Source organism: Chaetura pelagica, unplaced genomic scaffold (assembly GCF_000747805.2).
Source record: "Chaetura pelagica isolate M959 unplaced genomic scaffold, ChaPel_1.0 scaffold67, whole genome shotgun sequence".
NCBI lineage: Eukaryota > Metazoa > Chordata > Aves > Apodiformes > Apodidae > Chaetura > Chaetura pelagica.
This window is the reverse complement of record NW_009954107.1, coordinates 5,010,145-5,036,809: the sequence shown is the minus strand read 5'-3', so window position 1 is coordinate 5,036,809 and position 26,665 is coordinate 5,010,145. Positions and strand designations below refer to the sequence as shown.

Here is a 26,665-nt window from a genome sequence, read left to right as displayed (position 1 = left end):
CAAGAAAAAAATGAGCCTACTGTTCTTCCTACTGCAAAAGGAGTACCCTATACTTCTAGATTTTTTTATTTTTTAAGAGTATTATCTTCAAAGTCTGAGATTTTAGAGACTCCTCTGTTTCTGGCTAGTGTTTGAGGGGGAGTACCACTCAAAAATGCTCATGTTCTCAACTCAGACCATTATTAAAATCAACGCAGTACAGAAATAGTTATGAAATAGATCCACAAGTTTGATTGACAATATACTAAGACTTCAAATTGAAAATGGTTACAGATTCAAGACATTGTAATTCAAGATGTTCAACATTATCACCTGAATTAAAATCAAGGCACTATGGGTTTTGTTGTTGTTAAAATGACCCTGAATTAGTTCTGACTAATTTCTGAAGGAGAATAAAAAGATTCCAACATATTTGGAACATATATTCCAACAAGTTACAATTCCACCACAGAGAAAGTGGTTAAAAAGTGCCCAAAACGTTATTAAATGTAAATATATTTTTGTGCAAATTACTCCTATAACTGAAACATTCTTGAAAATTACTGTCTTTTTTTTTTTAAAACCTTTTACATAAATATTTCCAACTATGAACTATATCAAAAGATAGCTTTGGGGAATAAAATTCCAAACCATCCGCAAGAAAGCAGTGCAAATTCCTATTTTTCAAATAAAACGATGAATTAATTATGAAATGATGGATGATGTTCATGAATCTGAATGTCCTGAACCCTGATGCATGATCACCAGTTCAAACAGCTTCATCAATAATTTAACCTCAAAAAGTCAACTAACCAACACACTATACCTCAACGAACAAACCCTGACATCACAGACAAAGCACAAACAAGAGACTTGTGCCCACATTAAGGGTGAAAATAATGATGCATCATGTTGTAAACAAAAGGGTAGAACAGAAGAAAACATTAGTCTGAGTATGACGTGAGAATTTAGGGAAACATATTCAAACCTACAAATAACATCTTACATTTTCATGCATTATATAAAATATTTTGCTCTTTCTCCTTTTAGGCAGACATATACACAATATTTTACAGCATCTGTACAACAGAGAACTGGATTTCACACAACATTTTCAAAATATTTACTGTCCCATAATCATCTGAAAAAAATTAGATGTTTTTTGGACGATATTCCTGGCATTTTTTTCTGCTAATTCAAACAACTGCTCCATGTCCGTTTTAATACTTTAAAAATGTACAGGATTGATAAAAATACCAGTATTTTCAGCATCCCTATCATTTTAGTCACATTTTGAGATTTCACCTGGACAAATTAACACACGGCAGCAAATCCTTTAGAACACAGAAACTGGGGCAACTATCAAAGTTGGCCATGTCCCCAATCAGCATTTTGTGGCTTTTCTTAACAGATTCCAGAAGTTAGATCTCAGCCCTGTGGTGTTAGAAAGCCTTCATACTGCTATCTCTGTAGCTTCAGTGCAACTGTGTGTAGAGCAGCCCCCTCCTGGTGGTTTGCTTCAAAAAGAGGCAAGAGCCTCACACTATTGTGGCTGAACTTTGGAAGGATCAGTCATCTTGTCAGTCCTGTGTCGTGAAAGTTGCTGCTGCTGCGACTGATGCTGCTGGTGATGGGACTGAGTAAAAGTGCTTTGTTGTAGTGGGAAAGCAGCAGAGAGGATAAGCTGAGCTGACTGATTTCCATGAAGTAACCTGGATGTCTAAAACATGCAAACAGAAAAAGGTTATTTTTTTCCTGCTGCACTGAGAAACACAGGCCTAGCTGCTTTTTAACTTCTCACAAAGGTTCAATCAAAATAAACTTCTGGTTTGGTCACTTAAGCTGAGCAAACAATGCACATATTAGTTCATGCTAATAAAGCTAATTAGAGCATCCAACAGATTAATAAGGCAGCTGCAACTGGTCTTTGTAATTTCCCATGACAATGGGTAGGAACACATGGCAATTTGTCTCAATTTCAAACCACAAGAGCATAACAGCACTTAAGGAATCTATCTGAACAAGTGCATGTGGCTGTCATTGTAGTCAAATGAAAAACCAGTGCATGACTTGGCACCCATCACATGTATCCCTCACAGCCAAAATGAACAGTCAAAGAAAATGCCGTGTTTGCTGGCCCAAACATCCCCTTTGAAGGGGATTAATTAATATTATAAATAATACTTGGTTTTAATTTTCTCAGAATAAAAAAATTGTGGTTAATGAAGAAACACAATGAAGGATGGGTACAAAATGCATTTGAAGTCTCAATTCAGAAACATGTTCTACAGCAGAAAGTAAACTATATCAACTGCTGCACCTATGGAATCAGCCTGTAAGAAGCCTGAGTGAGCAGAGGCAGGAAAAGCACTGTTCCTTTTTTTAAAGAGCATACGCGTTTCTTCAAACACTTTCACAGTTTGTATTAAAAATACTACACTTCTGCCTAGAAAGAAATTCTAGGACAGGAAGAGACTTTTAGAGATCTTCACCTTTCACAAATCTTGTTTTTTCACCAAAATTAAATAAAAGATGTACAAACTGTTTAATTTAGAAACAGAGCTACAGACACTACCAGCATTGTTAACTAGCTTTGTTGTTACAGTATTTATCCAAGTTGTCAAAGAACACGTTCAAATCTGTGCTCTGGTTTGATTCAGTTCAAAAGCCTTCCACTACACGAGTAAGTGCTGAAATACAAATCACCAAGCATTCTTCAGCTCTCTTTTTGAGTCATCTTGCAGCTGACAAGCCTTTTTGTGATCCATGACTGAAACCGGTATGTTTCCATTAGATTTTCTTTCGACAAGTCAGTATTTTGTCAATGATCTACCGAAAGCAAATTCTACCCCAAACAGAATGGTAACCATTCCTCGTGCAAAGAAATGTAGGTCAAGTGTCCAATTACTTCCTGCTTTTGTATGTATTGCACCTATGCACAGGATCTCTCATTTAGTGCAAATGGGAGTCCACACATAGTAAGAAAGAAGAAATTCTTGCAAAATAAAGATTTTTAATTACACATACTCTTGAAAGGCAAAAAAAGTACATTGCTAAAGTAGTTAAAATGTTACGAATGTACAGGAATTGCATCATGGATTACATGGATTTTGCCTTTCTTTGGAGAAGGAAAAATCAGAGGCCAAATTAAATTATTTTTTTTTTAACTATGCCTTCTTGGAGACACTTCCTCTATAGTGTTCTAGATACCACCACATCTCCCTCACCAACATCATCTGCTGGATGAGCGCTGTGCCAGCAATCAATTGGAATCAACAAATAGCAACAGATTTCCCTACCAATTCTGGTTCTTTTCTTTTTGTAGGCATTTCATATCTGTCTTTAAATGCCTTCTCTTGATCAAATTTCTCTCCCTGCTTCAGTAAAACAAGGTTCTCCTTCACTCTCTGCTTACAAGGTTATTTGCTGCACAGCCTCTCTAGTAGAGATGTTCATGCCTCGTGTTTTGGAGCCATGTCTTGCTCTGGGCTGCGAGCTTCATTCCAGACCAACCAATTCTGTCTGAGCCCTTTTCTCATACCGTCCTGCATTATGAACATGCGAATGCAAAGAAAATGCAAGCTGTTTTCAAGCTGTTTTCAGGTCAAGCACCCCTAGGATGAGGTAGCAATGCTGAAAGTGTCAGGACTTTGAAAAACATGTTGTTACCTGTAGGAACTGCTGGGGGTGCTGGGTGAGCTGTGGCTGAGCTGGTTGCTGAACACTAGTGAGCTGCTGCTGATGGTCTTGCTGACTTTGCTGCTGCTGCTGTTGCGTTACTGACAAAGTCTGTGGCTGCTGCTGTTGGGCAGCAAAAGTGGGATAAGCAGTCACTACCTGCCCCATAAACATGGTACTTGGTACCATTACTGCTCCACATGCTACTGGGGCTGTGACAAGTTTTGTTACAAGCTGCTGACCTTGAGAAAATCTGTTAAAGGAAAAAGACATTTGGAGTCCCTTTAGGAACGAAATAAAAAGCAAACACCACATGCACTTGAGAAATGTACATTTGTCAGGTTCATACTTGGCTATAAAATCATGGTTTTGATAAGACTGCAAACACATTTTGGGCAAAGCTTAGTTTAATAGTTGCATCCATATCTAGTTAAAATAATAAATAATGTAGGGTTTAAAATGCTACTTTAGTTCCTTTTGGCTATGATGTAGCTATGGAAGCATATCATCTTGTAGCAAGTCATCTGAATATTGGTCTTGAAGATTTACCTGATTTGTCTATCCTGTGTAAAAGTGGTTACTGCAGCAGTATTCTGGTTATTGTTCTGTGGTAAACTAGAAGGAACCTGGACCACATTTCCTGTTGTAGGCTGAGAAATCACCATGGTGTTATACAAAGGTGTCGAGACTGTGTTTTGTGACTGACTGGCAAGAGAAGACTGTTGATTGTGTCCACTAAGTACATTTTGTTGATTATGCTGAAAAGAAAAAAATACTTTATGAGACAGCAATTTGAAAATTAATATAACTGAATGAACATTGTTAAAAAAAATACGGGAGGGGTATGTCAGGAAACTATTGTTGCATTTCAGATATGGTTTTGAGCATGTATTCTATCCAGCAAAATCAATAATGAGAATTTCACCTGTGTTGTAGTACTCTGCAAAGGCTGCTGCTGTGCCACGTGTGGAGTATTTATATGGCCTGTGTTTATCCCACTTTGAGTCTGATTAGACTGCACAACTTGACCTTGCATGTTTATTGATGTAAGCTGCTGAACATTTGCAGAATTTCCAGACGCAAGCTGCACGGAACCAAAGCTCAGTCCAGAAGTTGACTGCTGCAAGAACATCTTAAAAAAAATCCACAAGTTAGCTTCTAAGAAAAATCTGTTAATTTTTAAGACATTTTAGAGAAACTAAACTAAATTATTTTAAATCACTATAAGATAAAGTTTCATCTTATTTATTAGAAGTGTTGAAACAGCATCATAACCACCAAAAGCAAAAGGCCCAACTCTCATAAAGGGTCTGTATTCAGAGACTTTACTGTAACTGATAAGGATCAGAATCCTTACTTCTAGAGCCCTAAACATTAAGTTTTATTATGGAGACTAACTTGTAAAGTAGTCTACAATTGTCTAAAGACAAAAACGTATTTGAGATCACAGTTCTATTTGTAGGATCTCCAGCAGTGAAACTAATTCAAAAGAAGAGAATCTTAGACTCAATAGATCCAGGCACCGCACCAAGAACTTGGCAATCAAGAAATGATGATTATACTGAACTCTCCAAAATCTTTGTAATACACTGAATTCAGTACAAAACAAGACAGTGTTATCAGATAGACTCTGCAGCACTTAGATATTTTCCCTAGTTACATGGACCTGAACAAGGTCTCTCCACAGTGCATGGGAAGAAAGCTGTGAATCTCTCCTTTTGAGACATCTGTAAGGCAGTCTACTGCTGGCAGGCTTACGCTAGACACACTAAAACATTGAAACTGGGACATGCCAAGAACTCCTACTCTTCAATGGAATTTAAGCAACATACTAAATACTTCCAGGAAATATTTTTTTCTACCCTTTATTCACAATCCACAGTGAAAATATTTAGATTATTTCCTTAAGGTGTATTTTAGCACTGAGTGGCTTTTTTTTGTTTGTTTGTTTCTGTTTTGTTAACTAGAAAAACCCAACAGGGTCATCCTCTTCTTCCAAAGATAGCTGCTGAAAAGAGAATGACTACATTAGAAAAAAAAATATACTGGTTAAAATACAGAAATCAGGTAGTCAGCTGCTAGACTGAGTAATGCAGCCTCTAGACTTCTCATCTTTCTGGCTCAGTAGCTACTTCAGTATATCATGCAAAGCAGAACCACTTCACCAGGAGGGTGGGCAGAAGGACCACAGCCTGGTAGTTAGGACAGTTTAAGAAACAAAAGGAATTAATTTGACACCCCTGAGCTGAAAGGAAATTATCTTGCACATTTTGGATTAATATTCTAATGGCTGCAAAACTTTGCAAGAAGTAACAAGTACTGCATCCTTTTACATTTAGGTTTAGGCATAAGCTAGGCTAGAGTTCCTCAACATTGAAAAGATACACTGGGGCACATCCAGATACATTCAGAAGCAAAATGGCAGGTACCTCAGGAGCAGTAGCTTCAAATGCTATGGATTTTAGGCATATGAGAACCAGATAGCAGCTGACAGGGATAGGGAAGATGACTTTGCAGAATTAAGTGCCCAGCTTTAACTTTAGATACCTAATTCTCTACAGATCAAAACTGTACGAGTTACAGCAACTCACCTGCAGCCCTTGACCGTGAACAATTTGAAGCTGCTCTTGAATCTTCCGCAACTCTTCCTGCTGTCGATGAATATTTGCCTCTATCATGCGTGTTCTTTGCTCTAGCTGGTCCTTTAGATGCTGCATAGCACCTAACTGAGCTGAAAACTGAAACACAGGCTGTAGTGCAACAAATACATTAAAAGCTGAGCAAAAATAATGACATTTTGTTTACAAACAGTAAACACACTCCTCCAGAGTAGCCAAGAAATCACTACTTTTTAAACTGCTAATAGCCATAATCTGAAGACAAATTAATTACCATGAAAATGTCACTGAAGTCCTATTTAACTGATGTCATGTTTAATTGATGCATCAGAATTGGTGGTAAAAAAAAATCCATAGCAAAAGAAACTGACTGGTGTCCAAATCATCAGGAGTCTATCAAATGCCTTAATAATTTACATGGTACTGTGGATGATAAAGCTCTCTCAGGCTAAAAATCAGAATTGTACCAGTTTACCAAAACAACCTCCCCAAAAGCTAAAACATATGCAAATAACTTCAGAATACCCTCAGTTACAAACTGCTGAAGGCTGAGCCCACGGAGAACCTATTTGTGTCACATCTGGTTCTCCCCTAGACATCTGCTATAGGTCACAAGTCAATATGACCTCTTGTTGCTTATATACTATAGGATCTCTCGAGGTCCCTTCCAGCCCCTAAGATTCTATGATTCTATGATATACTATCTACAGGACACAGATCTTAGGCTGGACCTGATACCACTGCTCTTGTTTCACAAGTGTTTCACTGACTAAGTTGCCTTGTGTTACAAGCACATGTGTAGAAAGCTACCAGTATAGCTGATGCATTTTTTAATCTATATCCTAAAATATTTTATATTAAATGGTGTTTGCGTCTTTGTTTCTATCAGCTAACACTAAAAAAATATCTCCACACAAAGAACAGGAAGAAAAAAATAAAGTAAAAAATTCAGATTGAGGTATTTTCTCATTTCAAGCAAATAATGTTAAAGGTGACCCTGGCACCAAAGAACCAAATAACTCTATTTCTGAAAAAGAATTAACATTATATTCAGAACAAGACTGTTTAAAACATAATAAAACAATAAAACATCTTAATCCATACCTGGGATATGCCAGACTGGAGCTGTAAAGTTGCAGGTTGAGACATCGTTGGCTGTGCTACTGGTTGTCCAAGAGACTGGGAGCTTAAAGACTAGGATTTAAAGAAAATGTTACAGAATTAAGAACATAAGAGCAACTGATTATATACATTATATACATAATTTTTCCACTGCTAAAAATATATAAAAGCAGTAGGTATAAAACAGGAAAAACAGGAATTGCAACTGTTTCAAAAGTCTTAAATGTAGTAAAGGAAAAGCTTTTTCAACAACTTTGGAAAGTGACTCCTCTGATTTATTCTTAAACCAGTAAATTAAAAAATGCATATTTTAATAAGCATTCTGTTTTTTGAAGTAAATGTATTAGTACAACTGGAACGTGAGCACCAAGTACATGAAGCATGACATTTTCTTATGTTACCAAGATTTCTGAAATTATATTAAAGTATTCACTAATATTATTAAGAGTCCTAAATCTATATGAACTCTCTATAATGACACACAGCAGTACATGGTCAGGTTTATATATACATATATAAAAATAATTGCTTATATATATATGTGTGAAGTGCATAATTTTAGAAAAAAGTTATGTGTGACTGAAAGCAGAGATTCATATACCATCTTGCAAACCTTAATGCCACATACTTGCTCAATGTATTCCCATAAAATGTAGTGCACAGAAGTTTCATATTGATGATACAATTCCATTAGTCACGTATTTCAAGTGTAAGTTACAGTTTAAATTACATATTTTCAGTAGAAATAAAACAAAAGTTATATGGATTTCATAATACCTTTTAAGGTGAATGACACTGATTTAAGTACAAAATTTTTCTCTGAAGTTACCTGACTACTCAGAGACGATCTCCTTTGCGCAGTCTTTTCATGACCAGATAAGCTTTGCCTTGGAGGAGTGCTAGTGTCCACTGTCATTTTAGTTGGTGTGGCTGACAATGTTCAGAGTTACAACAGAAAGAGACAAGTTAATAGTAATCTCATCATGATTTAAAAAAAAAAAAAGCTAAAGGCATAGATTTATTTTTTTTACACTGATTATCCAACAACAATGCAATCTGTTGGACTCAAATAGGGTGTTCTACGGTCTGTTATTGTACTTCTAAAAGCAGGAGTCGCTATACAAGTTCTTAAAATCTGAGTGGTCAGTAGATCTCTGAACCATCAAAAAGGACATTTCCATTTGTACACTTTTTATGCAGTGATGATTAACTGCTAATTATGTGTTTAATTAAAGTAAGTAAAGTAGAGAAAGCCTTCACTAGGAAGGCAATTATATTTTCGACAGTTGGTGCTTACATGAATGGTCTGATACTGCAGTATGTGAAGATTTTCTTGAACTCCGGGAGGAAGCAGAAGGTGTGGGGCTGGTATCAAACCTTTCCAGTGCTTCTTTGAGACTTACTGTATTTATGTGATTGTCAGACCCAGAGTCCTGACTCTGAAGACAGAGATACAAGCAACAATTATTTTATCTGATACAGCACACAATGTACACTTCTGTCAGCAAGTATCTCAGATAACACAGCATCTAATCAACCCCCTTACACAGGTGTCTGTGCAGTAGTGGCCTGTGTCATATCTCTAAGTTCAGTTTCCATTTGAGGTTTTTATCCTTGGAAGAGAAACCAAAGCAAAGCCATACATACAAGCCTATAAACCAAAATGGACACAGACGTAGGCCACAAACTGACTGCTGAGATGACCGTCTTCTCTAGCAACTCTATTCACTCTGAACACCTGTGTAATGAGTGAACTGCTTATTCTTTTGAGGAAGGATGAGTTAATTCCACTAGAATAAGCACTGTCAGATTAAACTTGCTGAACTGCCAAGCAAAAACATTTCTGAACTGCCAGGGGAAAACATGACAGAGCATCTGCGTAAGTTGGCTTATCTAAGACTCACTGAGCTTCCAAGAGACATTAATTGAAAATGAATTTCATATACATCTATGAAGTGGGACAGTAATACAATGGAGCAGTTCCTGCTTTCCTCCTTGAATTCCTTTAAGCTGTATTTGTGCATTGACCTTGGGTTTTCAGATTATTGGCCTTTCCAATGTGGAAGAACATTTATGAATCAAACTCTGCAGGAATCAGATCTTAAGGACTTATGGATGTTGCCATGCTACAGCTAAATGCACATGAACTCCTAAAAAGAACAGAGTAAGTCTTCAGGGCAGAATATAGTCAAACAAACATTCTTCCTCGACTACTTTGTTGATATTAAATAGTAATATTATTTAGAGATCAAAATAATTACTTTATCTGTAGCAACACAAAACACTTTTTGCTGCTGTGTTTTTGCTCACATACTATTTTAAGTATGAAAGAAAGAAGAGGTAAAATAAAATTATATAAGACACTCACTTTATCTGCTGTTACCTCTGGAAGAGACTCCTCAATACCAAGCTCTCGTCGTCTTTCTGCTCTAACTTCTGCATAACTAGAAGAACAAAGCAAATATGGCTACTATATTCTTGGATGATTTAAAAAAAATATACCTCAAAAACCAAATTCCTCAGAGGTAACTTACATTAATTTTCTCAGGACATGTTCCAATGATTCTTTGAACTGTTATGATTTCTTTATCTCTAAAAATACCACCAATGCAGCTACCATGCCATTACTATTTATCTAATACAGATTAAAAAAAAATAACTTACCTTACAACAGTGTGTGTACAGACAATAAACTCTGGCCTGGAATTCCATTGATGATACGTGATATAGTAATGTGTTTGCAGCCAAATCCATTGCTGTCCCTTTGTAAGGAATCTGTAGTAACATGACTTCCCTTTCCCATATTGCATTACTATAAAGGTGAAGAATAAAGTTTATTGTCTTTCCTGTCTGTAAATACTGCAATTACAAAATATATATTATTTCCCAGCCTCATATGGCCAAAAAATCCATGTCCAAATCCAGTATTATGACAATGACTAAAAACAGGTTTAAAACTAGCTTTCTATTAAAAATAAATTACACTGCATTTTTCAGAGAACTGCAGAATTCAAACTCCCTTTTTTGTGGGGTTTTTTTACATACTGTGAAAAATCTCTGCAAAAAATTTAAGTACAGCTTTATAAAGAAAACCATAGCTAAAGAAAAAACTTATTCTGTGTTTAAACAACTTTTTCATTTATTAAACATCACAAAGCCTTTTCAATACTATTCAAAGAACTGGAGAAGTATTTACTCATTGTGCTGTGCACTCCAGTTTAGTACCATGAAAACTCTAAGTTATAAGATAAAGTTAAATAAGTTTTGTAGTTCTGTATAAAATAAAAAAAAGCGCTGTAAATCAATGATGCAACAATATCAAATGAATAGGAATAAAGACATTCACTCAAATATATCACAAAATTTCACTTTGACAGTTGTACAATTTAACAAACTTTAAACTGACATCTATAAAGCAAACCCATTCATTGTAGCAACATGGTCATACTCACAATGCTCGTGACATTTTGCCAGGTTATCTAGATCATCCACATGATAATAATCATACCCCGATGTTCCCAGAACTTCAAATGGAAGATAACCTATTATCGGAGGTGCCCTAATTAATACAAAATTTAATGTCATTTTACTTGCACACACAACAAATGAACAAAATGATGTAATTATACAAGATATCTTATTTAGAGAATGTGCTTGGAAAAAAATAATTAAACCCAATATATGCTATGAGAAGTTAATCATAGCATAGCATGGTTTGGGTTGGAAGGGACTTTAAATATCATCTAGATCCAACCCCCCTGCGTGGGCAGGGACACCTCCCACCAGACCAGGTTGCTCCATGCTCTGTCCAACTTGGCTTTGAACACTTCCAGGGAGGGGACATCCACAACTTCCCTGGGCAACCTGTGCCAGTGTCTCACCACCCTCACACTGAAGAATTTCTTCCTAATATCGATCTAAATTTACCCTCTTTCAGTTTAAAATCATTGTCACCACATATTTCAGAACTTCTGCCATACAAATATAATTGTTCTATCATGCTGATTAGAGATTCTAAATATTATAGCCACCACTGTGATTCAGCTACTATTTCTGCTATACATAGAAGGAATTGCACCTGTGATCCAAGAATAGGAACTTCCATTCTAAGCTATGCCTAGATGTGAACTCTTCATTGGGTTCTTCAACAGTGCACATTTCCTAAAAAGTAAAAAAATAAAAATCTCTCTCAAAACTGCTCTGTTCTAATTCATAAACTCTTTCAAAATTCACACTAACCTGAAGTTAGATAACTCCACAAATAGTTACAATGTTATTTTTAGAAAGTTTCATTGGTTTTGTTTGTTTATATGCATAGTACTGAGGTAGAATCTAATCTCAGCTGTGCAAAGCTGACACATAGTTGATTTAAATGGAACAACCCCAGCTGAGATTAAATTCAAGCTCAATATCCACAAACACAGTAGTACAAACAGAAACCCATTGTCCCTGCAGATACACTTTTAACAAGCGAAAAGAAGAGATGAAACACTCTCACCAGACATGCTGATTACAATTTATGTTTATAGTGGGTAAAAAAAAACATTAGCAAGATGGTCATATTGAGTTAGTAATAAGATTCTTCATTTTAGTGAATACTTCATGTGATGCTCTGCATAAAATTTAACCTATTTGTGTCTGAAATAAAAAAGACACTTTCATATACTAAAAATTCCTTACAGTCTTCATTACTAATACTTGAAATGTGTGCATTCTCTCTAAAGCTTTTGCTGTTCAGAATAAATTTTAAACTTATGTAGAAGTTATTTAATTTGTACATACCTTGATAAATTGAGGTGTAGCTAATCTAACTGTGGCTACAAAGCAAACTTTGTCTTCATATGAAGGTCGGTGTGATCGCTGAATAGTTCCTTCAAAACCGTTGTGCGCTGAGTTGGGAACTGAGGGAAGATACAGAAGAGGTCAACACAGATTACAACATAAACATGGCAAAAAATTGCAGTCATAAAACAAAACTAATGGCTGAATATTGATCTAATATTGTGTGCTTATAACTTAACCCGCATTAAGAAAAGTGCTATGTATAATATATAGAGATATGCACAGAAATAATAGTTGTACAGTTAAAACGGGTCACAACCATCAAGTAACTTTCGCAAATAATGAAAATTACAGCTATCATACTGTTCTTTGACAGAGCAGTTTGAAGAAACTAGTAACAATTCTAATCCTTTTTGGTAACTACAAAAAAGTGATTGGAATACACCTCCTTCAAAAGTATCTTTAAAAATTGTTTTGTGTCTGCTTTTGGTAACTTTTTCTTCAGAACACTGAAGTATTTCTTCCCAGGCTTCAATCACATTCAGATGATGCAAGCTGAAGAAATACTGAGTAACCAAACAATCAAAGGCACAACGATTATGTATATGAAAGAATCAGGACACACAGCTGAAAAACAAATTACACTTACTGAATCACAGAGATAGATGGAATCACAAGTGGACAAAAAATTCACTAGATCTCAAAAGAGATTAACCTCATCTTTCATTTTGCGCAGATAGCCATTTAGTTTATCTTTACTCATCTCTAATGATGGTGACTCCAAAACACTCTCAGGCTCTTCCAAGTCTAACTAGTTCTAGTTGAACACTAGGTTAGATCTATTGAAGTTTCTTCATGCAATTTAACCTCACAGGTCCTTGCTCTTTCCATCAGAAAGAAAATAATTTCCTTCCTCTTTATCGTATCCTTTCTCTTTTGTTCATCCGAGTGAATCTTGCAAGTTAGATTTTAAATTTCTGATTGCTTCCATCGCTGTGCTCTGAACTCTTTCCAACTGCTTTACTTACTTCTGACAAATAGTGGCAAAAACTGGATGAGGACATAAGGTGCTAAGAAGCCCAGAGGGATTATTTCATGTCGTTTAGACTATATTTTAGGAAGACTTTCGCATTTTCACAATTTGGTCATGTTCAGTTTACGCTCCACAGTAATTCCTTTTTCTAAAGGAATGCTGTTAAGCAGACTGTAACCTTTCACCTTTTTCAAATAGTTTGTTATTCCTAAATGTAATAACTTGCATTAGTTCTTAGTCAATTGCCTGCATCTTTTTTTCAAAAAATAATTTATTTTCTAAATTTGGGGCTGTATTCTTGTCCTGGTTTCAATGTTCTTACATAATTTCATGACTGACAACTATTATTCTATTATGGAAGATACTGATAAAATCCAGAAGTCCATTAAAACTCCATTTTGATAATGAACACTGGTAACCTCTCCAACCAGTTTCTGCAGCTGCTCTCCAGCAATCGCAATTAACATGTGCTTCCTTTACATGTTTTTAAGAACAGAGTATGATAATTAACAAAAGCATATTAAAGGAGTCTGTCATTCATTTGTACTTTCTCCTCTTACACACTACTAGGCGTGTTATGCTTTGGTAGAAGAAACCAAACTTATTTGTTGCTGTTTCTACCTGAAAAATCCACAATGATTGCTATGCAATTCCTTGCTAGCTCCTGAAGCTCACATATGGTTTAATTATTTTTTCTAGAATTGCAACCACTAGGGCTGTAGTTTTCCAACTCCTTTCCAAGACTAGAACTGTATTTGGCCTGTTTCTTGTCTTTCCTGTATTAATATATACCTGCATTTAGCACTAAGTCTCAGCCTCTTCCCATTTTGTGAGAAAAATATTGGTATCACATAAAAAAATCCATTGGTTTATTTACAAGATACCGTTTCTAATAATATTTTTGGGGGTGATCTTTATGAATATCTACCACTGACCACACTGCATTTTTTCTGGCTGACCAAATAGACGTGTCTCCCCGGTCAAGAGTCAGCAGGGCTGGCCAAACAGATCACAGACGTAGTACAGAGCAACAATATTAGTATGTAACTAATACAAATATTTTCAAGGTAAGGGAGAAGGAACTCAGTGCAGAAAACTGTAATGGTTCATCCCACTCATCTGAGTGGTGACTTGGCAGTGAAAACATACAACTGAAATGGAGGGAAAACCTACATTTTACTTTCCAGCTCACTGCATAATGAGAACTGCAGATACTCATTACCACTGACCATCAAGTTGCTTAGTCACCTGCTTAAGTATGGGTAATGCTTAACAAAATTCAAGGTAATTATGTTAAAGCATTTACTTAAATCTCTCAAGTTATTAAAAAAATGTTTTATGAGATACTAGTTTCCTTTCTTTGAAAGCGTTAAGCATAATCACTACATTTTGCATCCAAGCACACCGACATGTGGTATCTGATAGACAGTTTTTCTTCTTTTTAATTTAAACAATACAAAAGTGATAGAAGTGTAACCACTAACATTCTATGATTCTATGACAACTCTGCTTCAAGCTCTTCTTTTGAAAGACTGATTTTAGTTCTTCATTAAGTTTTGAACAATGGTCTCAAGCTTGTTTAGCTGTGAAGCTGCCTAAGTGTTCCACTCTAACAAAGCTGAAGTTACTTACCATTATTCAAACACTTGAAATTTCCTATAAATTTTACATATTCATACGTAGGTTGCTCTTTTGGATCTATTGTTCCTCGCAGCATATGGCAACAGAATTCTAGTTGATTTTTTGCTGAGAAAAGAATAAACAAATTACAAGGCTGCACGCTTGGTTGAGCTCACAGGTAACATGAAATGGAACGCAGGAGAAATTAAGCTACATACTTATTGAAATATTGTAAAAATTGTGATTACAAATGGCTACAGTGTCTGCTTTTAGCCAGCATGATATTAACTAACCTATAGAAATGGAGAACTCCTTTAGAATTGGTGCATGAAGGGCCTGCATGCTAATGACAGAAAACATCGGAAAACCAGAGCTATTTTGAAGAAGCAGCTGCCTTAAATTTTGGTTGACTGAAGCATGCACTTCCAAAATCCATGAGGATGCTGGCTTTTTATTCTTGCCAACTGCTACAACTGAAGCTATATGAACAAGACAAAAATTTCATCGTGTGGAAAGCAATTCAACACTGAAAATTCTACTCTTTGGGGAGAGGCAGGGGGAAGGAACACAAAAAAGTGCTTTTGTTCTGCAGGGCTCACCCTTGTGTTTTCTGCTTCAGTAACACTGGAAGAACTCATTGCATGTGATAGAAAGCAGATTATTTTTATTACAACTACTGTACTGGCTTCACCTAGGATAGAGTTAATTTTCTTCACAGCAGCTCATACGGTGCTGTGCTTTGGATTTGAGACTAAAACAGCACTGATAACACAGGGATATTTCAGGTATTGCTGAGCAGTGCTTACAGTGTCAAGGCCTTTTCTGCTTCTCACACCACCCCACCAGCAAGTAGGCTGGGGGTATACAAGAAGGTGGGAGGGGATGCAGCTGGGACAGCTGACTTAAGGGATATCCCATACCATATGATATCATGCTCAGCAACAAAATCTGGGGAAAGGAGAACATGGTTCATCTTCCCAAGTAAATATTACACATGATAAGGTCCTGCTTTCCTGAAGATGGCTGAACTCCTGTCTGTTGATACAAAGTAGCGAATTTACCTCCTGATGCTCAGCCCATAAGTTTTCCCACTTCTACCCTTCTGATTTTACCCTCTTCCCATCCCACTGTGGGGAGTGAGCGAACAGCTGTGTGGGGCTAAGCTGCCCACTGACGTTAACCCCCAACAGCTACTTACATTTTAAGTATTCTGGTGTCAATGAATCACTTTCCAGCAGATGAGAAGACAATATTTTATAAATTTCTGAATGTTCCCCCTCTGGGATAAAATTAAAGACACTCTGATCCGCAAGATCAGACTGAAAGAAAAAGATATAATAAGTCTTCTAAATAAAGCAAAATAATTCCACAGATGAGAAAAACATTACTGACTCAACAAAGCCACCTGCTGGGAATACACGTGAATATTTAGCAAGAAAAAAAATCTGACTTTGATTTGTCTTAATTTTGACACTGCAAAGCATTTAAAGCACCATGAACACAGCAGATATACATACACATTAAAGTACAATGGAGCTTGTATTAATGTCCATGGGATGCAACAATGCCAAGAAACGAGCATTTTAATTAGAAGTTATAGGGTGTTGCTCTAGGGCACTGTGACGTTGTCACTGGCACCCAATATACTGCAATGGTATTTTGGAACAAAAAACAGTCCCCTCCCTACCCTATACGTTATTACCATTAATTTATCCAATGGCAATTGATTTTGTTAATAAATTTTATAATCAGTTCCACAACTGTGAACACAAAACTGGGAACAATAGATCTGAATGCAATAAAATCGAACAACTGATTATATACATAAATGTATTTAATTAAGTATTCAGAAAAGAGGAATCATAGAATTAATGTTTATAATATACAAATCACAACTAAAAGCAAAGGACAAATGTGCCTCTCAGAACTTGATAAATTCTACTTTTTCTAAAAAAATTATGACTACCTGTATATTTTTCAAAATTCTCGAGCTGATACCATGGATACCTTAGTGGAATTTGTGTTTTGCAGAATAACTTTTCAAATATGCCACTCCAAGTTTTACAAAATACTCTTATCACAGTAAGACCACTAGCCTGTAACAATAACTTGTCTCTCTCTTAAAAAGTAACTCAGTTTCACTCATCAGTTGTTTTGCATTTTTTAATATTCATTTGTCTCATTTCTGAAAAACATTATTCAAATGTAACTTTAAAAAAATTAGAATGTTACATTTACCAGTGACCAATGCCACCAAGGCTAAAGATGAGTAAATGTAATAAAACCCAATATATATACCAGCAAGAAAGGAGTAAAATAGTTAAAAAAATTCCAAGGATACAGCTCCTTAGCAATACCCCTCTGACTCACACAGAGACTGTGATAGGTGTGAACTCTAAAGGGTCTCCTGCAGTCAACTGTGTTATTTCAGTTGAAGAGAAACTGATGCTAGTCTGGCACTTCATAATTCTGCCTAACAGAGTGTTGACTGCATTCTGTATTTCCAAAAGAAATGTTTAATAGTGGAGACAGACCAGCAGGAAGAAGTTGTGCTGAAGAAAGAAGTATTAGAACAAAGCATACATCTGTTCTATAATGCCAAAAGGGCTAACAACTAATTAGTACTAATAGCAGAATACCATCTTTAGATAAACAGATATGTTACTGAAAAGTAATTGTACTTACTGGCAAATGTTCAAGTAAGGGAGTTATACTTTCAGACACATATATTATATTTCCATCTGTCATAATTGCTAAAAAAAAACCATCAAGAGCCTGAAATTAAACATAATGGGCAGTTAAATAAAGACATAGAAAATAATTTACACCAATTTTAGTTTACTCTAAAAATGAGAATAACTCTCACTACTAAAACTTCTTAGTCTTGCTTTTTTACAAGCATTACAATTCCCGCACTGTTCTGTTCTTAAATAATCTGTGGTTCAGAAGCAACACTTCAGTCCATACACAGCTAGCCACTGTTTCCTCCATCTCCCACTCCATCTCCCTGCTGGTTTTAGTTCCATCATCATTTTAAGCATTAGAAAACTCAGAAAAATGTGTTAGAGACAAAAGCAAGAAACAGTGGAAAACTAAGAAGAAAAAGTACAAGAAACTTAATTCTTTTTAATTTTATCTTTTAGTTGAACACTACCAAACATAAAAGCATGACAGAACTGTATTTCTAAATAGGATATTTCAAAGCTCACATCTTTGAAAAATATTCTTAGGATATATAGTTCTAGCTTAACAGTCCCTAGTTACAGACACATATTTTAGAAGAGGACTTGAGAAACACCAGGAACTGCTACCAAAAAAATCTCCAGAAAAAGATGCAACGACTTTACCAACTTACTGGAAAAAATACGAAAATTCACTACAGAGAATTTTTTCGAACTTTTTACTTTTTAAATCTGTGCCTCAAAGAAAAGGTTTAACTATGGAATGAAAATAAAATGTGCCTGTTCATTTACTTTAGTATTTTTCATGTTAATATTATTAGAAATTGTTTTGCTAATAAGATACAAATTATTTACCCTCATTTCCAAGGAAATTATAACAAATGTTTATTTCTAGTAGTAATCCAGCTATTCATGCAATCTTCTTTAGCAAAGGGATGCTCACACACCATTTTTGTAAAGCATAACAAGCAAAGAAATTAAATGCTTTACTGTCCACAAGTTACATGAACATGTGGAACCTTTTCTATAACTAAAATTTTAATTTATGCATTACAATTCTTTGATTAGTGCCTTCCTTGTGTTGGTAATTTAAAATATCCACTTTACTTTGTCAGTAATTGTGTTCATTTGTGGACTTGATGCATTACAACGCTTTGTGCAATTGAAAATACAGTTAAAACAAGAACTGTTTCACATTACACTGCACACATACAAATTTTGACTGTTTATCTTCATGAAAAAGTATAGTTACAGTTAAAATAAGAAAACAAAAAGTTATGTCATCGAACTGAAAAGTTTCATCATGGAATGACACCCTGTAAGGAAATATTCTACTCCCAGAAAAACAGAAATAATATACCTCTAACATTAACTGTGTGAACTCTTCATTACTAAGGAATGTCGGTTTCCAGTCCTGTCGAATCTCACTGGCATCTGATTGTGCAGTAATTTCTGCAATCAAACATACATAACATATGAGGAGTCACACTTTCAAAAGCTGTTATTTTCCCACTAAAGTACATATACACAGTAGGAAAAAGCAGAGGGTTCTCCCATCTCCTCTGTTGTTCATTCATTACATATCAATGTTGTTCCTTAGAAAGAAAATAAATGTTGTCTTCCCCTATGTCATATTGAGATTTGAGTTCTATTTTCTTCTACCAGTTTGTGCTACAGTCATGCCAGTCTGTGGTAATGCTGAAGTTTATAACAGTAAGCAATGGATTTTGACAGTAGAAAAATATTCTTTCCTCTGAGTCTATAAAAAAACATCTTACTGAGTGTGTTGTTTTCAGAGGTTTAGAGAGCCAAAATTCCTGATCAGTTTAGGTCATTAAAACATCTAACCCTCAAGTATCTTGGCCAATCCCGGTCACTGTAACTTTTGCAATAAACATTGTCACTGTCTCTTCTTTCCACATTTTTCTGTAAAGAAGTAAAGTTACATTAAAAACACGGGAGGTTTGCAAGAAAGACTGTTAAGAGCTGTGTGACAGACTCCACTGCATTATTCTCTGATTTTTACACAGAGATGAATTTTAGAACAGAGATTCCTGTAGGACTTGGGAGAAATACAGAGATTAGTTTCCCATACGTGAGAGGAACAATAGCTAAGTAAAATCAGACCACAGATTCTGAAAGTTGACACTTCCTTATCAACTGATAACTGAAATAACAAGATGAAAAATCACATAGTACTTCAATTTTGATGAGTAACAAGGGCATTACAGAAGTACTGATTGTAAGAGCAACCTTGAACACGTAATAGTGAATCAAGCATTTAGACAAACCAAAGCCACAAAACCCTGTCTTTAAGGCTTCTGGATTTCTAAAGGACTAGTCTTTACAAAGGCCATAAGCTAGTTTGTTAGTTCAGATGGCTCAAAGAGAACAGAAAAGCTGGAATTGAGTTAAAGATAAAAGGGCTGGAACAGTTCAGAACTTTGATTCCCAGAGAGAAAGGGGAAAATTTTATGAAAGAGCTTCAGACTTAGCTAAAAGAACAGTAAACAGCGGCAATGTCATGCAAGAAACCTGGCAAGAAGCAGAGAGCTGCAAGGAGAAGGGAAAAAACCACCAACAGATAATACCAGAATTTCCAATAAAAAACCATAAATTGATCAGGCTTTTGCTATCTGTTTTGAAATGGTACCACAGAGCAGAAAGAATGAGCTGGAGAATAAGGGTAACCTGAGTATAACCCCAAGATTAACTTTTCAATCAGAACAAACATTGAGCAATGATGGGGAAGTCAAAGGACAGAAATTTAAAGCTCTGCCACCAAAGTAGTGGCAAAATTCAAGCAACTTTATGCATTCAGTCTACAGGACACAGATAATCTCAATTTTAGAACTGGAAGAGTCCGATTGATTGGCTCATTCTGGTCCCTATAATCATTCTACTTCAGAATAATCACAATAATAATAGAAAGAAGTCAGTTTGGCCTCTACAATGGAAAGGATTTACTCTAATGGAAAGCTGAAGTTTATGGCTTTTTAATTGAACCATTCTGAATTATCTTTCCACGAGTGTTCCTGTATTTCCTGCAATTAGAACAAATATGAATGATATTGGCAAGCAGAGCCAAAGTAACATGGAAAAAACTTGTTTCACTTGGTAGCTTTAGAGAAATGCTTAAAAATTATGGCAGAAGGTTGCATTCAAAGATAAATGGTCACATTCCCTAGTTAGATACCATACAAATAAGCATAACCAAGCTTGCACATTAAACTCATCCAGCCTTCAAATTCTGGATCTGAAGTAACTCTGTATCAGCACTGAGCATCCTCAAAAGAAATTGCCAGGTGGGCTAAGACTTGTAGCATTTATCTGTGGGTTGAATGAGTTTCAGTGTACTAGTCATAATGATAAGCAGCAAAATTCTTCAGGTTTTAATAATTTCAAAAAGTTCCTTGTTTCCAAATGCAAAGGCACATGATAGGCAGTATTAGCCAAGCAGAAGCGCTCAGTAATATAATTTCAGTGTGCTTAGCCCTCTGTTTTTTCCCAGTGAGAAACAGAATCCACACTAGCCAATAACCAACTCAGACAGTTCATCTGGAGCTGCTGCTGAAGTACCAAGCCTGGCAAATATGCAAATGATCCAGAAAGAACCAGAAGCAATGTAGTTAATCAAAACCTGGTGGCTGAACACAGTAGGATTTTCAACTATAAAACAGCTAATCAGTGCTGAACAACTCATTTATTGGTAGAGTCACTCTGCTTTATTGTTAACAAACAGATCCAAGCACCTCAGGAGGCAAAGCATGTTTCTGACCCTTGCCAACATTGTCCAAAACGTTTTAATGTAAACCAGTGCACAGCAATGCTACTAAGCACTGGCAGTCACAGCTTTAGAGACCTTAATATGATATATGCAGTAAGACAAAGCTGTACTCTGTCCCTTCAGATGAAAAACAAAAGGGCCATGACCTAAAAGGCATCCATCTCCAGAGCTGCTTTTCCCCCCTTTATCCAAAAAAAAGTAATTAAAAAAATTATCTCAGAAAGCACTTTGAAGAAAAAAGTATGACTAGTGCTGCTGGCTGGATGGCTGACACATGTTCATCCGATACTGTATTTTACGACAGGAATCATCAATACAAGATAAGGTGATTTTGACACAAAACCGATTTTCACAAAGGCCTCGGAATGTACAGAACTGACTTTTACAAAAAAGGAGTCTTCATATTGCTTTTCTTTTTGCTATGTCTCAAAATTAAAACAGCATTATCAATATTTAATTGGAAAAAAACCCACAACACCAAACCTATGGATTCTTGCACAAATTACTCCCCTTTCCATTTTAATTATTAGGTTTACCTTTCAACAGCATTATTCAGTACACATCTGGTGCTACCTGAACCATAACATGAATGGAAGACAGGTACTAGCGCATGGAAAAACATTTATGATACCTTAACATACCTTAGATTGACACAAATACTGTTGATAAATACACACCTATCCATCCACTTAACAGCTTTATGTATTTGATTCTATAAACTAATTGTTGCTTCTTTTGTTCCCACTGCTTTCAACTTATTATGCATGGTCAGAAACTACTCAAGCAAAGAGATTACTTAGAGAAAGAGCTCGTTTTCTTGAATTTTTTTTGTCTTGTTTTTGGCAGTCTGAACCACAAGATGATATATTAAGAACATATGTAGAAGCAGGAACAGGGATTTTTTTTTATATACAGAAATATCAAACAGCCAGAATTAAGTGTACTCTTGGAGGAAGAACTTTTTTGTGATGGAAATAACAATCTGTAATGAACTTCAGTACAAAGTATCTGGGTATATCCCACCATCAGCTGATGCAAACAACCAGAGAAACAAAACAAAGCAAGGATGTTCAAAGACATTCAGTGTTCTGACATTTCACACAAAACAACAAACACAAACTCACTGGCTTGTACCTCAGTGGATACATCTTGAAAATTAGAAAGCTCAGCTAAAGGTTTTCTGGGTTTGGGTTTTTTTTCCCAGCTACAAGGGAAAAAGAAAATGCCCGTGCTCCTAGTCTGTATGCCCACTGCATGCCACAATAATGCTTGCTGGAGACCACAACACCCTATTGAATTATTATCTTTGTTAAAGCAACCAGTTGTGTTGATACCTGACGTAAAGTGAGGGAGCATTAAGTTCTATCACACTAGCTTTTTCAGTGACTTACCTTGTTGTATATGGAATTTGGAAAGACAAACCAAGTGCTCAAAGCAGTCTGATCTAAATATTAAAATAGTACTTCCAGCAAGTACTTCCACTGATATAGATGAGCAGAGCTTTCTGGTGAAGCCAACTTTGACAACTTGTGCCTTACAAAGCTACTATATACTAACGGTCTCCATCTGTCCACTACAAGTAACTTGAAGGTCGTTTAAAAAATAAATGCTCCTCTTTATGAGATAGTCTTTGACAACTATAGGATAAAAAAATATTAGTTCTGGCTTTTGCAAATATATCCGCAAAGAAATAGTTATATCTCTGCTACTTAAATGGTGATCTTAAGATTATCTTTCTTTGGGAACTTTTTAACTTTTTTTGACAATTTCCTTAAAGGAGCTGCAAATTTTTTAATGTTTTATGTACTACATGAATATAATTAAAATAATAGAATTCACAATTTTTATTGTTATTACAAAAAATTACCTTTGTGCTTCCGTAAAAAGTCAATGCTCTTCTGCAGTACAGTGGATTTATCCATCTTCCGAGCATTACCTGGGAGCATGGAACCCAGCTCTTTGATAAGGACATTAAACTGATCTCGTCGTTTCTTTTCAGACTTGTTCCTAGACACTCTGAAAAAAAAAAAGAGCCAAACAGAAAATGTTTTATAACAACTACGACATCTTCTTATAATAAGCTGCATACTAAAGCCAGCTTCCGGATGCAAACAGCCACTTAAGAATCTCTGCTGTGAGAAGTGTCACAAAACCACCTACTCCAAATCTCAGATGCCATTTGTGAAGAATGGCTGTCTCCTTCTCATGGAGGGGTGCATCTAAGCCTTTGGAATAACACATCCTTTGAGGAAAATACAAGTGACTGAATCACAGTTATAAATACAAAACACATCTGAATAATGAAAGTAAAAGAAATGCTGTTGAATAATATGATTATTTATAAAAGAACTGCATTTTTATTGTTTAGAAATGACCCTGGTAAGCCCAAGTGTACAAAGACAGGACACTTCTTAGCTTAAATAATTTTAACATTTTACCTTTTAGCTTTATCTTTGTCATCCTCTTCCACCAGCCCATCAAAAATGCTTCCATCATTTCTGAAAGATATGAATGTGAGACTGTTAAAGATCTCTCTTGTGGAGTCCTACCACAACAAAGGAAAAAAAAAGCCAGTAATCATTTCCATACATTAAGAAACTAGGGCACCATTTTATACTGATGTCTTGCAATTAATTTTATTTTAATTAATTAATTTTAATTAATTGCATCAATTCCCTGAAGCCACATTTGCTATAAGTTCTCCTTGGAGAACATTTATTAAACAGAAAGAAAAAAACCTTACATTCCTGACACAATGGATTTTGAGTCTATTTGTAATAAGAACTTACAACTCCATACAAACGCTTAACTGAACACTACTTAATTTTTTTTATTCTATCTTCTTGATTATTTGGGTTACCTTGCCCTTTTGAAAATGTAAGAGAGGACAAATACAATTCTTTTTACTTATTGGCAACTTCTATGACAATTACTGGAAATATTTGTAAAAAAGCATATTTCTCTTAAATACCAAAGTATCATTAATGGAAGAGTGCTGAGGAATATGCTACATTTTATCCATGTATGTAATTCTATAAATATACAATCAATGTCAATGTCAAACTAATGGCATTTATTAATTGCATTTGCTTCCTAACCAAGCATCATGTAAGTTTTTATCAATTAACAACTCTCCATGTACTGCTAAAGAGGTGTAAAAACATCAAAAAGAGAACACATTTTTGTTTGAAGATGCCTCAGTATACCACATACATCACCTTTATTTCATTTCCCTTTAAAAGTCAAGGCAAAACTATTCGTTTTCCAAAACTGCTGCATAATGGATTTTCACATTTTGTCTGACTTCTGCCTGCTTTCAGTCTATTTAGTGCTGTCCATGCTAACCTATGCATCCACCTTTAATTTTTATCTGAATGTTTCCTTCCCTTAATGTAAGTAACTGTTATTGAGCAGTGATGTTACGAAGTAAATATTTTGAACATTACTACATAAACATAAAGGAATTAAAAGGAATTTGTGTATTCAAAAAGCTTAAGTTTCAGTGAAATGCCACAAAACTTCACTAAAAGAATGGAGAACTCAGGCAAGCATTTTGAAAGCCTTACCCTTCGCTTCTATTGTTATTTATTTAGAATAGGTTTAATTTTCTGCAAGTTTTCTGCAAGTTTCATTTCCTGAAGTCTCAAAAATGGGAATACACAGAATATTAAGGACAAATGTTCACCTAATCTGGTAAGAAAGTCCAGCTCAAGGAATCAACCGTCCAGCTCAAGGAAACCGTATCTCAGCTACTACTTTTCCCTTGAAATAGGTTAGCAGGTCACTTTACTACCATCTGCACTATCACTACTTGTTTAAATGTATTTGTTTTCCTTAATCAAATACTTAAGCATTAAAAAAAGAAAAATGAAGTAAACACTAAAAATCAACTCAAATTGCAGAGATGCTGTTCCATGGCTTAAAACAAGTAACACATTTTAAGACTAATCTCTAACAATTAAAATCACTATTTCCAATTACTATAAAACATCTGACAACTACCAAAATAACTTGGTTTAAAAAAAGGTAAAAACTCACTTGTCTTGCATAAATTAATATGCTCTATGTGTTAAAGAAACCATTGACAGCAATTCCTCCCAATGCTCTTAAGTGTCCATTAACATACCTGTCTGCAATGGAGCTCATTTTATGGGTACTTATGGTAAAAAACATAACATATCACACTTTAGTCTTGTGGTAGACATTTGTACGATTGCCTGTAAAAGAATTAAAAAAACATCAAAATGTGACTCTGGAGGAAGAAACATGTTTTTCAGTGGAGCATACTCATCTGCTATATAAGCTTCTTTTAATCGTCCCCTCCATTCTAACCTTTTGCTCTTCCCTCCTACCTGCTCTAAAGCAGCTTCCACTACCATCATAACATGGACTTTAATATCTCATTTTAACATGACAGAGTGTTCAAGAGAACATTGTTTCATTAAATGTCACAATAAAGAAGTCTGGACTAAACCAATGCAAACCTTTTCCTGACTCTGAATTCAGATAAGGCTTTCTGGTTTCATTTTAACTTTTACCTAAAAGACTAATATTTTTTGAAGGTTGAACAGGTGTAAAATACACTCTCCAGCAGTAATACATTCTACTTAGAAAATGTGCAAACAGAAAGCATTTGGGATATAGCATTCTACAGCTACTATTTCTTAATTTTTTTTTTCTTAGACACATGAAATGATGACAGTAAGATATCTATTAAAATATTACTTCCTTTATGTGGAACCTGGAAAGACAAACCAAGTGTTCAAACCAGTCTTATCAAAATGGCAAAAAAAGTATGTCAAAAGTGATAGAAGGAATACAAAATTGAAGTAAGAATTTAATTCAGTAAGTACCTACTTTCAGGTACCCAAAAATTACGTGACTTTATAGAAAGACTGAAATGTTTATGAAAACATAAGCCAATGCAATTAAACCTTTCTCCTTGATATAAAAAAGTCTGATGTCAGAGGCTGGCCAAAGGCAGCAGCAGCAGTCTGACACTGTCAGTGATTAAGGTACAACTACATGCATCAAGGAGTTTTATAGGAACGGAACTTCCGTATCTTCAGGAATTTTTATTATGTTATAAACTTAGTAGTAAAAATACATTGCATTTGTGTCAAAGGAGCTGGGTTTAGCCATGTCAGTGACTCATAGGTTCTGAAAGGAAGTATTTGTTTCTGAAAGTGCCAAGTACAGTGGCACTTGCAGTGTTAATACCACAAGAAATATGCAGCTGCAACACCATGATCCAAAAAGTCTGCAAAATGCTGCAAGAGAATTGTGACCCAGATTTTTTCATACATGGGGAAACTGAGGAAGAAAGCATGTGTTCCCATCAAATTGTCTCAGGATCTACAACAGA

General features: G+C 35.5%; 1 protein-coding gene across 2 annotated transcripts in view; it reads right to left on the bottom strand.

Annotated features, from left to right (window-relative positions):
* Nucleotides 1-555: 555 nt before the first annotated feature.
* Nucleotides 556-26,665, bottom strand: part of CLOCK (clock circadian regulator) — a 27,335-nt gene continuing 1,225 nt past the window's right edge. Inside the window, exons 2-21 of one of the 2 annotated variants that reach the window (XM_010002495.1) lie at nucleotides 25,427-25,517; nucleotides 23,739-23,798; nucleotides 23,168-23,316; nucleotides 18,874-18,965; nucleotides 17,518-17,607; nucleotides 16,031-16,151; nucleotides 14,845-14,958; nucleotides 12,180-12,298; nucleotides 11,476-11,558; nucleotides 10,850-10,956; nucleotides 10,062-10,209; nucleotides 9,766-9,841; nucleotides 8,695-8,836; nucleotides 8,227-8,327; nucleotides 7,380-7,469; nucleotides 6,249-6,395; nucleotides 4,583-4,789; nucleotides 4,207-4,415; nucleotides 3,649-3,910; nucleotides 556-1,699 (exon numbers count right to left, since the gene is read on the bottom strand). In XM_010002495.1, coding sequence (XP_010000797.1) covers nucleotides 1,523-1,699; nucleotides 3,649-3,910; nucleotides 4,207-4,415; nucleotides 4,583-4,789; nucleotides 6,249-6,395; nucleotides 7,380-7,469; nucleotides 8,227-8,327; nucleotides 8,695-8,836; nucleotides 9,766-9,841; nucleotides 10,062-10,209; nucleotides 10,850-10,956; nucleotides 11,476-11,558; nucleotides 12,180-12,298; nucleotides 14,845-14,958; nucleotides 16,031-16,151; nucleotides 17,518-17,607; nucleotides 18,874-18,965; nucleotides 23,168-23,316; nucleotides 23,739-23,798; nucleotides 25,427-25,473 — 2,541 coding nt within the window. In that variant the 5' untranslated portion in view covers nucleotides 25,474-25,517 and the 3' untranslated portion in view covers nucleotides 556-1,522. Of the gene's footprint in view, nucleotides 1,700-3,648; nucleotides 3,911-4,206; nucleotides 4,416-4,582; nucleotides 4,790-6,248; nucleotides 6,408-7,379; nucleotides 7,470-8,226; nucleotides 8,328-8,694; nucleotides 8,837-9,765; nucleotides 9,842-10,061; nucleotides 10,210-10,849; nucleotides 10,957-11,475; nucleotides 11,559-12,179; nucleotides 12,299-14,844; nucleotides 14,959-16,030; nucleotides 16,152-17,517; nucleotides 17,608-18,873; nucleotides 18,966-23,167; nucleotides 23,317-23,738; nucleotides 23,799-25,426; nucleotides 25,518-26,665 lie in introns of those variants that run through there. The other variant, XM_010002494.1, reaches the window with a different exon arrangement.